The sequence below is a fragment of the Bos indicus x Bos taurus genome, chromosome 3 (genome assembly GCF_003369695.1).
Source record: "Bos indicus x Bos taurus breed Angus x Brahman F1 hybrid chromosome 3, Bos_hybrid_MaternalHap_v2.0, whole genome shotgun sequence".
NCBI lineage: Eukaryota > Metazoa > Chordata > Mammalia > Artiodactyla > Bovidae > Bos > Bos indicus x Bos taurus.
The window spans coordinates 82,121,020-82,140,706 of record NC_040078.1 but is presented as its reverse complement, the minus strand read 5'-3'; the positions used below and the strand labels follow the sequence as shown (position 1 = coordinate 82,140,706).

At 36.9% G+C, this 19,687-nt stretch overlaps 1 protein-coding gene and 1 pseudogene across 2 annotated transcripts in view; both read left to right on the top strand.

Moving 5' to 3' along the window:
* The window catches only part of EFCAB7 (EF-hand calcium binding domain 7), a 55,010-nt gene extending 40,930 nt beyond the window's left edge, over window positions 1–14,080 (top strand). For both annotated transcript variants that reach the window (XM_027537032.1, XM_027537031.1), the window contains 3 exons: window positions 9,490–9,699; window positions 12,612–12,719; window positions 13,813–14,080. In XM_027537032.1, coding sequence (XP_027392833.1) covers window positions 9,490–9,699; window positions 12,612–12,719; window positions 13,813–13,887 — 393 coding nt within the window. In that variant the 3' untranslated portion in view covers window positions 13,888–14,080. The remainder of the gene's footprint in view (window positions 1–9,489; window positions 9,700–12,611; window positions 12,720–13,812) is intronic.
* On the top strand, window positions 14,080–16,301 carry LOC113890341 (annotated as a pseudogene).
* The last annotated feature ends 3,386 nt before the right edge of the window (window positions 16,302–19,687 follow it).

Genomic DNA, 19,687 nt, shown 5'->3' with positions numbered 1-19,687 from the left:
TCAGAGACTCTTTGTCCTAATAGAATAAAAGCCCTCCTAAAATAAGGAGAATATGTCTGTATGAGAACTGGAATTCTGATCTTTTCACACGGGTACTCCTTGGGTTAATATTTGTAAAACACTTGAAACAGTGCTTGGCTCTTATAAAGCACTATGTATGTATTAGCTATGATTATTATTATTTATTAACATGTAAGGTATAAAAGTTGAATAAGACTTGCATAAACCAGAGGAATAATAAAAATTAGGCCTATTTCTTAAATTTTATATTTTTGTGTCCTTTAATAAAGTTTAAAATAAAGGATTTAAGAGTTTTAGGCCACACAAATTAGATAACAGTACATTTGTTTATAATTTAAAAATGGTATCTGTCCTTTCTCTAAATACATCAACCTAGGAGGGTAACACTACCAGAAACAAATTTTAAGTTTGGGGTGTACTGAGACTTTGGTTTAGTTGCTAGTTTTGACATCATTTAAAATTCCTCAAAAATTTGTTTTCTGCGAAGTTCTCTATACTTTTTTGCCATTTTTATTAATAAGAGGTGAATAGTTACAGTAACTTTTTACATTCTACTTTAACATTTAGTGAATCTTACATCTTTAAGCATGGTGAAAATCAGCACCTAATCTGTGAATAATATTGTGTCTGCTACACATGCTTCCATTTAACAGAGGAGTTAGTTAAGAGACGATTGTGACATTTTAAGTTAAGAGAAGATATAGCATTTAAGATTAAGTTACAGTAAGATTTAAGTTAAGAGCAGATAATAGCGTTTGCTGATATCATTGACTTTTGAAATCACAAGAAGGATTTCTGAGATAAAGATCTTTTATTTAAATTTTTAAAATGTATTTAATAGGTAATAAGTTCCATTGTTTGAAGTTCCAAAAGTAAAAAATTTATATATATGTATATATATATATATACATATATATATACAGTGAAAATGTCAAAGGATAATGAGACCACCACTCAATAGCTGAAATAAAAAGACAAAACTGAATTGATTGCTTACTGCAAGGGAGAGCTATGCTGGTCAGGCACAAAGCAGAATGTTCATCTTATTTATAAAGGGCATTGGGGAAGCATGGTTATTCAGATGAGACTGTTGGTTGATTGATATACTCAGTGATATATTTATTTACTTTGAGTCTGTCTGTGACTGCTTGACTTTCAAAAGTGAAAAGCCAACCCTAGCTGACTTACAGAAGTATGTTTATTGAGGTGAGTTGTTGCAGATCAGTTGAACATATTTGAAACAAGTTCTGGGGCCAGAGATCAAGGTGGCAGAATAAAAGGACTTGGAGTTCACCTCTTCCCACAAATGTATCAAAAATACATCTACATGTGGAGTAATTCTCACAGATTACCTGCTGGACACTAGCAAACTTCATATACAACCAAAACTACAAGAAAGATCACCATGTACGGGTAGGGTGAAAAAAAAGGAATCAGAATGGGACAGAGCTGTACCCCTGGGAGAGATCTGTGAAAGAGAAAAGATTCCCTCACCCTGGGAACCCCCTTCACCAACTGGGAGATCAGCTGGGCAGAAGGGGAGATTCAGAGGCTCAGCGGAGAGTCAGCAGCTGGCTTGGAGCAGGCAGAACAGATTGAGACCAGCATTAATGGTCCTGGCAACCTCACCGCATACCCCAGCCTGAGGGTCGCATCTGCTGGTGTGCACAGTGGCTCGGTGGTGAAACTCAGACTTCAGCAGACAGCCCTGGATATAGGACTAAAGTTGACTACATGGAAACAGCTTGAAGGTGCTAGAGTGTGGTCCAGGCTGCGACTGGGAGTGTGCACAGAACAAAGCCCGAGTCCACTATAGAAGTTCTGTTGTTATGCAAGCAAAGGGAGGGGCAGGGGCCCTATCCTTGCAGCCTTATTCTCCAGTGACCTCACAGTGGGTGCAGCTCTGCCTCCACAAGCTCTTGGAGCATGTAAGCGCTGCAGTTGCCCACATGTAGAGGCAGAGCTGAAATCTGAGCTGATCCCCAGGACTGCTTGATTTCAGAAGCTGGGCTGGAATCAGCCTTGTCCTGCGGCTTTGCAACTTTGATGGATGTATGTTGCCAGGACTTTATAATCTCAGTGTCTGTGGAATATCTGCATGGATTTACTGGTGCTTCCACATCTGGGGCAGGTCTGGAGTTAGCAGCTGCAGGTTTTATGGGTGTACACATGTAGACATAGCACTGGGGTCTGCCCTGATTCCCTTGTGCACACATATAGTTGTGCACACAGAGCACAACTTTGTGACTATGGTGGGTCCCAGTGCCTGGCTTCAGTGAAACTGCACAAGGGTCCTGCACTGGTGGCTCCATGAACACGGTGCCTGAGCAACATCCAGGTTGACTGCCTGATTCCCAGGCTGAGATGAGGTTGTAGGCAACATTCCATAGATGAGGTTCTACAGAAGCATTGCAGGCCAGAAGAGAGTAGCAAGTCCTGAAAGGGAAAAACTGGCATCTAGGATAATCTACCCAGCAAGAGTATTATTTAGAATAGAAAGGGGAAATAAATTTTTCAGTAAGCAAAAGCTAAAAGAATACTAAATTCTTTTGAGTATTTAATGGCAACCCACTCCAGTACTCTTACCTGGAAAATCCCATGTACAGAGGAGCCTGGTAGGTTGCAGTCCATGGGGTTGCTAAGAGTCGGACACGACTGAGCAACTTCCCTTTCACTTTTCACTTTCACGCATTGGAGAAGGCAATGGCACCCCACTCCAGTGTTCTTGCCTGCAGAATCCCATGGACAGAGGAGCCTGGTAGGCTGCAGTTCATGGGGTCGTTACGAGTCAGACATGACTGAGCAACTTCACTTTCACTTTTCACTTTCACGCATTGGAGAAGGAAATGGCAACCCACTCCAGTGTTCTTGCCTGGAGAATCCCAGGGATGGGGGAGCCTGGTGGGCTGCCATCTCTGGGGTTGAACAGAGTTGGACACGACTGAAGCAACTTAGCAGTAGCAGCAGCAGCAATACTAAACCTATACTAAAAGAAATACTGAAAGTTATTCTATAAATAGAAAAGAAATAAGAATCTACAGAAAAGAGAAAAATCACAAATAAGGCAGTGTATATAAAAAAAAATTTGTGAAAGTGATGATAACCACAATAAACAGCAAAAAGGTAAATGTGAAGATGTAAAAAAGGACATCAAAATAAAATGTGGGGGAAGGGAGTAAGAAAATATACATTTTTTAGAGTGTGTTTGAGCCTATATGACTCCCAGATATAGTAAGAGGTTAACATACTTGAAAAATAAGGTAACCACAAATCAAAAGCATTCAGTAGATTCACAGAAAACAAAACCAAGAAAGCTCAAGCATAATGCAGAAGAAAACCATAAAACCACAAAAGGAAAAACAAAAATAAAAAGAAGAACAAAGAAGAAATGCAAAGTCAATTGGAAAAAACAAGAGTTAAATGAAAATAAATACATATTTATCAATAACTTAAATGTCAGTGGACTGAATGCTCCAATCAAAAGACATAGAGTGGCAGTTGGATAATAAAACAAGAGCCTACAATATGCTGCCTGCAAGAAACCCACTAAGGGTGAAGGACACACACAGATCAAAAGTGAGAGGATGGAAAAAGATATTTCATGCAAATGGAAATGACAAGAAATCAGGGGTAGGTGGCAGTACTGATATCAGACAAAATAGATTTTAAAGGCCATAAAAAAGATAAAGGACACTATATAATGATAAAAGGATCAATACAAGAAGAGAACATAACACCCATTAACATATGTGCACCCAATATAGAAGCACCTAAATGCATTAAAAAAAAATATATTGACATATAAAGGGAGAATTGAGAATACAATAATTGTAGGAGACTTTAACACCCCACTGACATCAATGGACAGATATTCCAGACAGAACTTCAGTAAGACAACAGAGATCCTAAATGACATAAAAGATCAGTTAGACTTAATTGCTATTTTCATGACCTTGCATAAAAAAAAAAAAAAAAAGCACATTCTTTTCAAATGCACATTGAATATTCTTTAGGCTCGACCACATGCAGGGATACAAAACAAGCCTCACAAATGTAAGAGGACAGAAATTATTTCAAGCATCTATTCTGACCCACAATACCATGAAACTGGAAGTCAACCACAGAAAGAGAAATGAGAAAAAATGATTACATGGAGATTAAACAACACACTACAAAGTGGGTCAATAATGAAATCAAAGAGGAAATTTTAAAAGTACCTTGAGACAAATGACAGCCACACAAACTCTGTTCAGTTCAGTCGCTCAGTCATGTCCCACTTTGTGACCTCATGGACTGCAGCACATCAGGCTTCCCTGTCCATCACCAACTCCCAGAGCTTGCTCAAACTCATGTCCATTGAGTTGGTGATGCCATCCAACCATCTCATCCTCTGCCGTCCCCTTCTCCTGCCTTCAGTCTTTCCCAGCATCAAGGTCCCTTCAAATGAGTCAGTTCTTTGCATCAGGTGGCCAAAGAATTATTGAGTTTCAGCTTCAACATGAATCCTTCCAATGAATACTCAGGACTGATTTCCTTTAGGATGGACTGGTTTGATCTCCTTGCAGTCCAAGGGACTCTCAAGAGTGTTCTCCAATACCACAATTCAAAAACATCAATTCTTCAGTGCTTAGCTTTCTTTATAGAATGCAGCAAAATCTATAGGATGCAACAAAAGCAGTCCTAAGACGGGTCAGTTAGTCTAAGAGCATACTAGATGTTATTTTATATATATTTTACTCTCCTAGTAATTTGATATGCCTTAGAGAGAGCCATAATTTAATCATTTGAGCTAAACTATTTCATTGTAAGGAAGTAGATTTTTACAAGGAAACTAGGCTACTTATTGTATGTCAAGCCTATATTATCCTTTTTATTTTTTAATATAACCCCATCAACAAACAATACTATGTCAGGATTTGGTATTGAAGTGTCCAAAAATTTTGTTCTGAGTATGGATACTTCCTGATTTATAGAATCATAATGAGGAAATTCTCCTTATTCAATAAGGGTTATAGAGTTGTTGCATTGAAAATATTATACCAGCAAATGGTAATTCAGTGAGACTGATAATTCATAATTAATTAATTGGTATAAAAATGTTGAATGTTTCCATTAATGATGGGGATATACACATGTAACATTTTATTTAAAGGATTAATACAAAACCTAAAGGTATTTTGACTAATTTAGTTTTGACTGATATCTGGAAGTACTCTGAGACAATGAGGCTATTCAATTAAGGTATTGCCTTTGATGGGCATTGATTCTTTGATATGTGCTATGTTATTGAGTTAATATACCTAGAGCATGACCTAACATTTTCATATTTGTAAAAACAAAAAAAGAAAGCTTTATGATAATCTAGGAAGAATCCATTTATAATCTTATGAGCTGTGTTCTAATTGGTTTGAATATGTCTGTAGAGGATTTTGCCCATAAGGTTTCTGGAACCATAGCTATTTCTTTGGCAGTTTCCTGAATTATATATTATGTAAGTAATCTAATCTCTAGATGAGCTACATTTTGACCCCACCTATTAAATTAGTAGGTATTATGTCACAAAGACTAACCAAAGTATCAGTTATAAGTTAGGATTTAGGAAACAGCTTAGGATTGTTTGTTAAATCTCATTAATTGAATCATTTTAGTAAACCAAAATTTATTTTATGTTAAGCATTCTTTAGGTTACTATACCAGCTTCTCTGGTGACTCAGTAGTAAAGAATCTGCCTGCAAAGCAGAAGCAGCAGGAGACACAGGTTCGATCCCTGAGTCGGGCACATTCCCCTGGAGGAGGGCATGACAACCCACTCCAGTATTCTTGCTTGGAGAATCCTGTGGACAGAAGAGCCTGGCGGGCAACAATCCATACATAGGGTCGCAAAGAGTCAGACATGACTGAAGCAACTCACTCTCAGTTTGTGTCACCTTTTCCTACCTTATTTTTTAATTAAATCCCCTAATTTAGTTTTAAAATTATAGATTATCCATTCCCTCTATCAATTTATAAAGGCAGAACCTCTTTCAAAGTGCAGTATAACTTCTTTTTTGTTGTTTTTTTCCAACTTTTTATTTTGTATTGACGTAGAGCTGATGAACAATGCTGTGATGGTTTCAGGTGGACAGCAAAGGGACTCAGCCACACATATATATGTATCTGTTCTCCTCCAAACTCCCCTCCCATCCAGGCTGCCACATAACACTGAGCAGAATTCCATGTGAACAGCACAACTTCTTTATTGTTCCTCCTGCAAGTACATTGCTTTTATATCACCATAACAATAATTTGCTTTTTTATTGAATGTTGATGAACAAATATATGTCTGTTTTTTTGTTTTTTGTTTTCCCTTTTTTTGCTTCTTTTTTAAAAAAAGAATTTCATGAATAAAATCTTTTTAGAATTCAGAACTGGGAAAATTTTACTTCATTTTCTTTAGATTTTGAGAGCTGTGTAATATTTTCTGTGTCACTTTTATCTTTGCTAACATGTAGCTAAGAGCCACATTTTGTGCAAAACTTAAGTAGCATGTCCTAATCTAGGTTTTCTTATTCCTATCTTCCTGATCTTCCTTTTTATATATTGTTAATATTTTTACAATTAACAATTCATAATGAATAGTTTTCTTCCTTGTTGTATGCTTCCTATTTAACTTAATATGGTAAAAAAAAATGAGTAAATAGAAGGTTAAACCCATGAACAGGAGAAAAAAAAAAGGATACAAAGGGCACCTTTTTTATGTAGATAAGATTTTATTTAAAAATTTCAGGGAATGCGTCTTTAACAAAGACCTTTTAAGATGTTTATGTTCAGTAACAGGTAAACTTAATATTGATACTGTTTGATCAAGTAAAACAGATAACTAAGACTTGGAAAATGGTTAAAATAATGCCAGAATCTATTCAGTATTGAAAATTCAGTACTTTAAAATGCAACAGTCATCAATCAGTTCAGTCACTCAGTCGTGTCCAACTCTCCGCGACCCCATGGGCTGCAGCACGCCGGGCTTCCCTGTCCATCACCAACTCCCGGAGCTTGCTCAGACTCATGTCCATCGAATCGGTGATGCCATCCAACCATCTCATTCTCTGTCATCCTCTTCTTCTCCTGCCTTCAGTCTTTCCCAGCATCAGGGTCCCTTCAAATGAGTCAGCTCTTCGCATCAGGTAGCCAAAGTATTGGAGTTTCAGCTTCAGCATCAGTCCTTCCAATGAATATTCAGGACTTTCCTTTAGGATCGACTGGTTGAATCTCCTTGCAGTCCAAGGGACTCTTAAGAGTCTTATCCAACACCACAGTTCAAAAGTATCAATTCTTTGGCCCTCAGCTTTCTTTATGGTCCAGCTCTCACATCTATACATGACTACTAGAAAAAACCACAGCTTTGACTAGATGGACCTTTGTTGGCAAAGTAATGTCTCTGCTTTTTAATATGTTGTCTAGGTTGGTCATAGCTTTTCTTCCAAGGAGCAAGTGTCTTTTAATTTCATGGCTGCAGTGATTTTGGAGCCCAAAAAATAGTCTCTCACTGTATCCATTATTTCCCCATCTATTTGCCATGAAGTCATGAGACCAGATGCCGTGATCTTAGGTTTTTGAATGTTGAGTTTTAAGCCAGCTTTTTAAACCAACAACAGTCATTATAATTTTTTTAGAATTCTATATTGTGAAATATTTTGATACATATTGAGCTTCCCAAGTAGCTTAGCAGTAAAGAATCTGCCTGAAATGCAGGAGACACAGGTTCAATTCCTGGGTCGAGGAGACCCCTGGAGGAGGAAATGGCAACCTACTCCAATATTCCTGCCTGGAGAATCCCATGGACTGAGAAGCCTGTTGGGCTACAGTCCATAGGGTTGCAAAGAGTTGGAAACGACGGAAGCAACTTAGCTTTCTCTTTTTCCCTTTTTGATACATATTACCTATCAGATATCTCCAGCAACTCTTGGCAGAAAATACAATGTTTATCCCCACTTTCTCTGTGAAGAAATCAAGCCTCAAAGAAGTTAAGTGACTTCCCTAGATTATGTAGCTAGTAAATGGCAAAACTCAGTTACAAACTCAGATCTTCTAGTCCAAGATTTTTTTAGTCTGCCATCTTTTATAAAAGGTAACTTTATTCTTGCCAAAGGTTGGAGTCAATAACTATTTTAAAACTTGTTTAAAAGATAAAAATCTATATTGTTCTACTAACTTCAGACTTTTATCTTTTGTCCCCCAAATAAAAAGTTGATCATCAATGTGTATGAATTCATTCATTTCCTCAAAAATTACATTGTAATGCCTATATACAGTAAGCTTACAATAAAGAGGCACTTAGGTTACAGTTATGAATAAGTCAAAGATTCTACCCTCTTAGATATTCCATGAAGAAGGATGGCTAATTAAATGCAGAACTAATAAAAATCATTTAAAAGTGTTTTGAAGGAAACAAACCAGTGGTCAAAATAGAGAAGAGTCGGGTAGTGAAGGAGACTGGGGGACCAGAGCAGCTCTCTCTGCAGAAGTGACACGTAAGCTTAATCTTGAAGGAGGAGGATGAGGTACACACTGAAAAGATGTGACTCTTCCAAGCTGAGAGAACACTACCTATGAAATCCAACACTGGAAAGTGTTTTATTTTTTCTAGGGTCTGAAAGATCAGAGTAACTAGAGCACATTAAAGCAGGAGATTGGGCTGTATAGAGAGTCAGAGGTTACCTTGTGCACATCTTGTAGGCTATGGTAAAAACTAAAGAGTAGAAATTAGAAAAATCTATTTCTAAATGCAGAAAATCTCTTTAGATCTTAGATTTTCATAGTTACTTTTACACTAACTTTAAACTGTGAGAATTTTTCTACATTTTGCTATTTTTGGTGTTCTATATTCACCTACTGTTTCAATTATAACCATAATTTCTTTAAGGTTACAGATGAATTCTTTCTGTAACCTTAAAGTTAAGAAAGGAAATTAAGTAACTAACATGACATGAGTTAGCTTTAGAGCAAATTGAGGGGTCTGGGTAAAAGAGGTTTTTTTCCTTTTCTATGGACATTATCAGTTAATATGCAACCAAAAAACCATGATTTCGTGCTTTTTTATTACTCAACTCATTGTACTTAAACTTAATTAATTCTTAAATGTGTATCAGAGGAATAAGCTAGAAAGTATAGTGTCTTCTTAAATCGTATGATTTTGTTGTTTGTGTTAGTCACTCAGTCATATCTGACTCTTTGTGACTTCATGAACTGTATCCCACCAGACTCCTCTGTCCATGGAATTCTCCAGGCAGAAATACTGGAGTGGGTTGCCATTCTCTTCTCCAAGGGATCTTCCTGACCCAGAGATCGAACCCCAGTCTCCTGCACCACAGGCAGATTTTTACCATCTGAGCCACCAGGGAAGTCCAAATCATAAGATAAACATACTAATAATAAATAATTTAAATTATGTCAAAAGACTAAAACAGAGTGTGCTTTTTTTCATTTCAGGCATGCCCATTTGTCATTGATATCTATGCAGACAAATGCAAGCCAAGAATTAAAGCTGTCCATATGGAGGCATGCAGTGGACAACTTGAGAAGGCCATTTGTAAATCTGTTCTTAACAAAGGCAATGCCAAAGTGATGGATGGCTATGAAAATATAATTATATATACTTACAAGCGTGACACCTGGATAACAGCAGTTATTGAAAACAAGGTATCAGTTATGAGGTGGTTCTCATAACTGCAATGGTTAATACATTCCATCTTCTTTCTTACCCTATCCTTACATAGCAATTAAATAACCCCATTACATTAATAATATCTATAATAATCAGTTTCTTTTTCTAATCAGGTTTCTAACTCAAACTGGGCATGATAATTTTTATATATTTTTAAAGTATATTTATTTCTGAGATGCTCATTTTTGTGTTTCTTTTTGAGATAGTTTTCTCTTAAAATATGAAAATTAAATATTTGGAGATCTGTGAAGATAGAGCATAATCTGGGTGCAAAGTATTTGGTTTGTTACTAAATGTCTTCACACATACATAGCTATTTTAAACAGCACACATCATGTTTTAAAGAAATGTAAACAAAGTAAAGAATTTAGCCCAACTTTTTTTTCTTTTATTTTTTAATTGGTGGAAAATTGCTTTACAATGTTATGTTGGTTTCTGCCATACAACAAAGCAAATCAGTCATAATTATACATATATACACACACACACACACACACACACATATATATATATATATCCCCCTTCCCTCCTGAGCCTCCCTCCCCTCCCCCATCTGACTCCTCTGGGTCATCACAGAGTGCTAGGCTGGGCTCCCTGTGCCTTGTAGCAAGTTCTCACTAAGTATTTTACACATGATAGTGTGTATATGTCAGTGCTACCTTCTCAGTTCGCCCCACCCTCACCTTCTCCCGCTGTGTCCACAAGTCCTCTCTCTACTAGGTTCATCAGTACCATTTTCCTAGAGTCCATATATATGCGCTAATATACGACACTTGTTTTTCTTTTTCTAACTTCACTCTGTATAAGAGGTTCTAGGTTCACCACCTTCCTAGAACTGACTCAAATGCATTCCTTTTTATTAGCCCAGCTTTTTAACCCAGACTTTGCAGTATCAAAAATCCTACAGATTATCATCATGTTATCTAATTAAACATATTCTACTGTCTAGGATCTGTTTTTATCAAGCCAGTTATTTCTAGCTTTGTCCATCTTCTGTGCTATGAATACTATTGATATTGCATGTCAAGAGGATGCTCACATAAATTCTTTAAGTCAGAGACACCTAGTTTTCTAAAAACTATATATTTTCATAAATCTTACTCAAGACAGCTAGGCTTTTAGAACTGTTGGTTTATTTGTCTTTGTTCCTGGATGAGATTTACATTATTTTTATGCCTGTCATAAATTTCTTTAAGTGCTTAAAATTTGGCCGAGTATTGTGAGTATATATTATGTAACTAACTCTCCTAGTCATAAGACAGGCCACTAGAACGTGTACCATGAGACTGCTTTCAAGGAGTTTAGGGGCTATTTGTAAAGGCAAAATTAATACTCTCAAAAGAGATCAAAGAATAGTTATATAGTAGTTTGTATGTGCAATAGGAATTATACTGTAACTGTATCTCTTGTAGTTGATGTTAGTTGGGACTGTAGAAGTTGGGGAAGGATTTGTGATTAGGGAGGAACGGAATTGTGATGTGTAATTTGAGCATGTGGTATAGGATTTGAAGGGTAACTAGGATTTAGATAGGCAGAGGGCCGGCCCTTAGAAGCAGAGGAAACAGTGTAAGGAGAAATATGCTGCTGCTGCGGCTAAGTCGCTCCAGTCGTGTCCGACTCTGTGTGACCACAGATGGCAGCCCACCAGGCTCCCCCGTCTCTGGGATTCTCCAGGCAAGAACACTGGAGTGGGTTGCCATTTCCTTCTCCAGTGCATGAAAGTGAAAAGTGAAAGTGAAGTCACTCAGTCGTGCCCGACTCTTAGTGACCCCCGTGGACTGCAACCCACCAGGCTCCTCTGTCCCTGGGATTCTCCAGGCAAGAGCCTCCAGGCAAGAATACTGGAGTGGGGTGCCATTGCCTTCTCTGAAGGAGAAATAGGAGTAAGCCTTAATGTGAACTATAAATGAAAGAATGGGAATATCTCCTTTGCAGAAGCAGAGAGCTTTATTTGGAGAAGCATTTGAAAGGTAAATAATACAGGCTGAATGGATCCAGATTATGTATGTTATATTAAAAACAAGATAGAGGAGTCTAGACTTGAGGAAATAAGATAGATTCCCATCCAGTAGATTGCTATCTTCAAATGGATCATAACACTTTGGAAAGCGATTCCTAAGATCCTGCATGTTTCTGTTTCTGCCCTCTGTGTTTTTTGTTTGTTTTTGATTATGTGGATATGTGTGTGTGTGTGTGTGTGTGTGTGTGTGTGTGTGTGTGTGTGCGCGCGCGCGTGCGCACATGCCCTCTCTGTTTTATTAGGATTAAAAGGGTGGAAGAGAGCCACTACCTTACCTCAGTTCCTCTGCACTTCTGTTACCTTCAGTTCTCAACCCTCCATCTCCTTCTTTTTCCTCAAGGAAAATTAAATTTTTCCACCAAAATGAGGTAATAACATTTTAGAGCTTAACATGTGCCAAGCACTTTAACGCATTTGCTTCTCACAACCCAGTGAGGTAAGTACTATCCACATTTTATACACAAGGAAACTGAAGCACAGGGATGTTAAATAACTTGCAAAAGGTCACACAGCTAAGTAATAGAAGAGCTGAGAGATGAATCTAAGTAGTCTATAATGTTGCATTGCCCCTGTGTAGTCATCAGGGAGTGACTGCAGGTTCTTTAACAGGGTACTACTTTAATTTGTACATTTCTCTCATTTATCAGCTTCATTCTGTTTTCTCTCCAACCTAGAGGCTGTCTATTATCAATGGTCTGTCATCTCAAATATAACTTCTTCCATGATATTCTGTCTTGTTTCTATGTTTCTATAGAACCCTGTGAAAATCTCTTATCCCAAGACTTGCAAAGTGTTTTGTAATGATCACTTTGTTTGTATATATTCAGTAAAGAAAGGACTAGCAACTTATGACATCTTTTTTTATAGTCAGACGATAAAGTGATTATTCACGTCAACAATGAGCTGAGTGAAAACTGTGTAAACAACAGAGGCCTCGGCATATTTGCAGTAGAAGTGGCACCAAACTCTACAATGGTAATGCTTTGCTTTTAATTAAAGGCTTTTGTTTTATCAGTTTGAAAAAATTGCAGTTAATGCTATGAATAAATTTGTAGGTATGAAGTAAAGTGGAAAATTGTGTTATATTTGTATTAGTACCATCCTGTACAAGAAGGTAGGAAACTGGTTCTAATCCAGTTCTCACTATTTGGTTCAGTGATTATGGGGCATTCATTTAACCTCTCTGCTGCAGTCTCTATAAGTGTAAAATTAATGTGATATCACCAGTTTTAGGTACTTCACAAAGTTAATGTAAAGATAAAGTGATACATGTGAAAAACAGTATTGAATATTATATAGAACTACAAAGTAATATTAATAGTAATTGGACTTTTGATAATTCAGAATATTTTTGTCTCCATTATTGATTTTCTAAGGTAACCTAAAAGAGAAAATGCCTCTGAGTGTTAGATAGCCAACTAAGTCAGGAGCTGAGTAGCTGAAGTTCTGTGTTAGCAGAACTCTAGGCGTCTGATTTAGCCAGGAGTTCAAAGGCAGGGAGAGATCAGTAAACCCTGAAACTAGTCTGCTGCTGCTGCTGCTGCTGCTGTTAAGTCGCTTCAGTCGTGTCCGACTCTGTGCGACCCCAGAGACGGCAGCCCAGCAGGCTCCCCCGTCCCTGGGATTCTCCAGGCAAGAACGCTGTCTAGTGAAGAGGAAAAGGAAGAAGCTTTCTGTTCTTACCCTTTTCCTCTCTGTACTGTCTATGAAATCCTAAAACATTCTAGAACAGGATAAAGAGAATTTATTTTTGCTGTTATTCCAGTGAGGATTTTTAAAAGTGCTCTAGGCTTAGAGAGGAAATAATACTTACTTCCCTTTCTGCCATCCCTCTTTACCCACCTTCACAAATACCAACCATCAGCTACTGTATTACAGTACAATTAGGCTGGATTAGTCTGTTGGAAATCAGATTGTAGATTGCAGGTCCTTGCTAAGTACAAATATTAAAGAATTTTATCTGCACAGAGATATTTTTTATATAGGTTCTAGAAATGTCCTATTGAAAAATTAGCCCAAAATTATAGTATGTAAAAGGAAAGTCAAGGCTTTCTGTTTTTATGTGCAGGTCTGTCAACATGTAATGGCTCTGAATGAACGACAAGAATGGATATATTATTGTGTGTATTCCCTTATATCTTAAACACTATTTTTAAGAAATTACTGTGCTTGAGACTGTCAAACTAAGAAGAATTATTTCAAGTTTGGTTTGTTATTTGTTGATCACTACAGGTAATCAATTTAACTGATGTACATAATAATCTATTTAATTTGTATGCATTTGGATTTCATGTCCTTATTATATACTGTATTATTAAAATAGAAATAATTTTTAATGTGTGGCCTTCTTATTAATGTAATGGGATACTTGGCATATTTCATTTGTGACTAATAATTTGAAATTAAATTACAGGTAAGCTTTTAAAAAGTAACACTCAATGAATTCTATAAAATCCTATACATTCTTGATGTATTCATCAAAAAAAATCCTGAAATAGAATATAAATGCCCCAGTTGTAGCCAGTGCCTTGTGCTTTATCCCTGTACTCCGGCCTGTCCAAGGAGCACAGTGGATCCAGGACTCCCATCCTCACCGTATAGTTAGAGGCATGTGACTGTGAGAGGACCAGGGGAGCTCCAGGGCCCCCTTTCCTTCCTGCTGCCTCTGATTGGCTGGTGACCCGCAGCCCCTTCACCACTTGCTTCTTCACCAGCAGCCTCTATCTCCTGCTGCACCTCTTCACAGCCTTGAGCATGTGCCCTCCCACAGGGCTCTGCCAGTGCTAAAGCCCCAGGACCAAGTTTCTGCTGTTGGTTGCGGCAGTCCCAGTGAGTCTGAGAACAGTTGGATGTTATGTTTACTTCTAATGAGATCACTGGCTTAATGTACAAGAGCACAAGCAGATAGGACTGATGGGACTGGTCAATGTAATTTGACCTTTGAACAAATTAGAAAGTGTAACCCTGCAGGAGATTACAGATCCAGAAATAATTTCCCTAATGAGAAGACCTCTACCCTCAGGAAAGCTGGGGCAGAGTGCCTGAGCCATAATCTCACAGTCTTTCTTGATGTCAAAAGCCATGCAAATACTGCTACTGATGTACTAAAGAAAATGTGTATGGAATTTCTTCAACTAACAATAATAGTATCATTTGCTTTTTCTTGCCAGAAGTTATCTGTAAGATGAAACAAACAGATCATAGTGTAGTAATGGCCATTAATTTACAAACCTTGGAACCTTAGACATGCAGATTGGACTGTGATACTCTGTGGACACAATGCATGTTTGTGGTAATGGACATTTCATTTGCCTAAAGCAAATGTAATACCTTTACGGTATCTGTGTGGAATTTCAGGTTTCCTCCTGCAAAAGAATTTTGTATCCCCAGACTACTTGAAGAAGTGGTCAACTTAAAGGCATGCAGGTTGTTGCTTGGACTGTTAATACCTTTGATGAAAAAATTTACCATGAGTTTCATCTTGGTTCCATCTCTGACCCTGACAGTGTGTTGAAAGACTGCACATCATTTCTAGGCACCCCACAACCCCCTGTCCAAGGAAACGTGTACAGGAACTGCCTACTGATGTCATGCAGGGATATTAAAATAGCCCTTGTGCTAGCCCACGCCCTGGGAGATAAGGTGGCTCACATAAGTGATTGTCAGTAATTGCATTTTTACCCGAACCAAAGCAAAACCCTGTGTTGCCAACATGTTGCATGGAATGCCTGAGTTCAACCCTTGCTCTCGAAAATCCGGGTCTGCAGAAAGGCACAGTAGCTCCTACCCTGACCTAGGTGAGGCATACATCTTCACTCAGTGAGGATAAACACACTGAGTTTTGATTGGGGTACAGATGCAAATACATGAGAAATGCACCATCACTCAGAGCTGACATTTTAAAACTTGCCACACTTTTGTAACTTACTTATTTCAAATATTGTATTCAGCTATGTTATCAGTGTATTGTGGCTGTCAAACTTGTGACCACACTAAAAATCACTAAAAGGAAAAAATGTGAATGCAGAAATAGCCATTATATACTGTAGTTTTCCAATGAAAATATAATTAAAGCAAAATTTGGAGAAATTCCTTTGGTATTAAAGAAGTCAAAATCTAATCACAACAGTGGGAATATTTTGTTCTGTTGGTAAATTTTTTAATGGATTTACTTGTAATTATTTTTAATGAAATTATTTTGAAATAATAGGCATTAAATCTGAAGAGCGTTTAATGAAGTAGTACAGTGCATGAAAAACTATATTAAGCAATTAAAAACTGTGTAGCCATATCAGTAACAGAATACTTGGCTAGTAAATGTCAACTTTTGAAATATGAATACCAGTGTATTATTTTTACCCAGCACATGCTAGCACATAGTTTAAATGTCACTTGGATTTTTGGCCCTTCATTGGATGTCTGTAAAATGGGTTGTCATTACCTAGCAGTTTGAGTTCTTCGAGTGATATCTTAAAAAGTAATGCAGGACTTCCCTGGCAGGCTAGGGTTTAAGACTCCATGCTTCCCCTGCAAGGAGCATGGGTTCAATCCCTGGTTGGAGGAACTAAGATCCTGCATGCCGCAGGGCATGGCCAAAAAAATAAGGAATACAATTCAAAAAACATTTTATTAATTGCCAAATGCCTTATAAGTCAAATAAATGTGGCCCTATATTCTGTTTCACAAAGTATTGACTTGCAGGACATAAATTGGCTGTGCTACCAAAAGTATGTGATAAAGTTGCTATCTCTACTCCCAGTTTTAAAAAGACTTTTTATAACAGGATGATAGGTAACATTGGAAGATGGAGGCCCAGGAAAGAATAGTGAGCACTTAAACATTATCTTCCACCACTGTTACCACTTAGACATACCAAGCCTTTCACTCTTATTAGAGGGGGAAAAAAATCCAGCTATCATGGTTCCATCTTCAGTTATTCAGTTGAAAGGTATTTTGTTTCAAGTTAATCTTTCTTCCAAGTGAATGAAAATCCAAGGGTATCAGCTAGTTAATGAATGTAACTTTTCCATTTTTGGAAATAAATGATTTTTTTAAAGGATTACTTGAGTACTGTGGTACTAAAATATCCAGAAAAGTTTAATTCAAGTCCTGAAATACCAGACTCACAGGTTGATAGTGATTCTTTATTCAACCAAAATATTGTTGATTAACATGTAAAAATGTTTTCTTTAAAGGTGCTTCCTTTTTTGAGGGTAGTTCTGTACACATTGACTATTATTTTTAGAGGTAACTTTGCATGTTGTTTAATTTTAAAATCACAAGGATTCAACTTACAAAAAAGACCATCTAAGTTCCCCAAGTCTCTCCTTTGCTCTCAGTCCCATCCCTGGCTATCTCCATAGTATCTACATTAAAGGTCTCCATGATGAATTTTATCTACAGTAAACACTTCCTCAAAATTGGCTTTCTTTCCCATTATTATTTATACATGTTCTTGACTTTTCATCTTTAAGAAAGCTCTCATTCCCCATCTATCTCTATCATTGTTCTGTCCTCCCCTTCACACGGAAATGACTTGAAAGAATTGTCTATATTCACTTTCTTGACTCCCATTCTTTCCAGTTAATTCTACTAGTGATTGTTCCACCAAGGACATCAGTAACTTCCTTATTAAATCCAGTGGATATTTTTAAGTCTTCTTTCCAGTGTTAAGACATTGTTGATCTCTCTGACACCATGCTTTCCAGATTTTCTTCCAACCTCTGACCATTCCTTTTCAAGCTTCTTTCCAACCATACTTCTGTACCTTCTCCCAAATTCCACATCCTCTCTTAACTCACTGTAATTCCTTCCTGCTCCAAAATTCTACAGTTCCAATATTTTATAACCAAATAAGTGTTAAATATCAAATGCTGCCATAAGTAATTCTTAAATTACTATATTTAATAATTTATTGATTTTTCCATTACATTTGTAGTGACCTATTTTTTTAAGCCAGTGACCTTTTTTAAGATCTATTTTTGGTGTAGGTTAAATATGAAGCAGAAACTTAATCCACCACACTGATCATATTTTGGATATAATCCAGGAAAGTGGGAATGTATTTCTGGTTTTGACCACCAGAGGGTGAGCATATTATTTCCTTATTCATTAGTATACACATATGCCAGAGAGAGAGAGAGATACAGAGACAGAAGCTGACTGGTATTTCTCAGCAATGGGTTAAATCCTTTATGACTTCTAAGATGGCTTTGGGGAAATCAATTGTATCATATATATATATATATACACCCATTCTTTTTAGGGAACGGATAAAAGATTATTTCTGGTTTGTAAACTGGATACTAAATCTTCAGCTCTTTCACTTCTTCATGAAGTTACAGTATAAAGACATAAAGAGATAGCCCTGCTAGCTTTACATGGGATTATAAAGCTTATTTTTGCTACTCAGGCTAGTTTACTTTCTGGAAAAAATAAGAACTAAATAAGGATTTGAATAAAAAAGAGGCAAATAATGGAATTGATTTAGGGAAGGTAGATGAAATTCAGGCAGAGACACAATTTAGGGGCCAGGAACTAGGAATGGTTGCTGAAAATCTAAAGGGTAAAGGGTTTTAATTGAAGTGTATACATATTAACTATGGTTAATTGTTATCTAAGGAAGAAGAATAGACATTCTCAATTCTTATGAATAATTCACAAGCTGCATATATTTGTGATATTTGACCCTGTTGATTTGTACTTTAAAAAAAGTTACTCTTTTTTTTCATTAAAAAAATCTTATGACAAATTGTATAGGGATCACTGGAAAAAAGAAAGTCTGCTGAAGACTAGTTAGATCAACTCATGGGAGGGAACAGATTTAAGAGTAAAATTAATAATGTTGAAAGGTTTCCATGTTTCTGCGTTTGTTATATCTGTAGTGAAAACAATGTGTTTAACACCATACACTGAATTTTGTTATGTTCTATATGTTGCTTTTTTCCTATAGTTCAATACAACTAATGTTTTATCAGAAATTCATCATTAGTCTTTTTCAACCTGTGACTTCATTTTTTTTTCTTGTTAAGTAAATTTTAACTAGTTAAGTGTCATTTCTAATTTAATAATGAAAGCAACAAGAAAAACGTAACCAAATTTACTTAAAGATTTGGATAGCAAAGTTTTCTATTCTACAAAGGGAAAAAAGTGGGTAAGTGGCTATATGTAGCTCCAACTCTGATTAAATACATTCTCTATTTATACACAAAGAAAGCTTACAAAGCTTACAAAAGCTTACAAAGAAAGTATGAGAAGTACTCTCAACAAAAATTTATTTAATTTTTGATACAGGCCAAGCCCTTCATCTTTGAGAGTTTATATAGAGAATCCTAAATTCTTCCCACAGTGCCATTCTAGCTCCTTCAAGTAGTGCATCTTATATTTGTACATAAGGAAGTGTTTAGTAAAACTGGATGGCCAACTGTTTTCCTGTCCTGAAGCACTTAAAACTAGTAAGAATATACTTGAGGTCAAAATCTTACAGATCCTAATGATGTGAACACACTTGTAAACTCTGGTTCATCCATAATTAGATTATTTCCATTTTTCTCCACCTAACTCATATTAAGTCACAGTTTATTATCTGAAAAATATCATTCTAACACACATAGAGCTCAAATCTCCTCCCTCCCCACCTTTGTAAAAGCCTGTACAAGACCTACACCATCATTTGAAGTACTCAGGAACCAATGGGGAATTAAAATGATTTCAGCATTTAACAAACCCACCCTTATTACTGGATATCTGGAGGATCATCCTTGAACAGTCAACTCAGGGAGATCCACCCCTGTGCCAGGACCCAACTTAACCATAAAATCTACATCAAAGACAAACAGATTTCCTAAGCCAGTGTGTCCCAAAGGAATTGGGTAGTGATCTCATTAATACAAAGATTCTGACTCGGATGTGGAACAAAGCCTGTGAATATGTGTTTCTAGTAA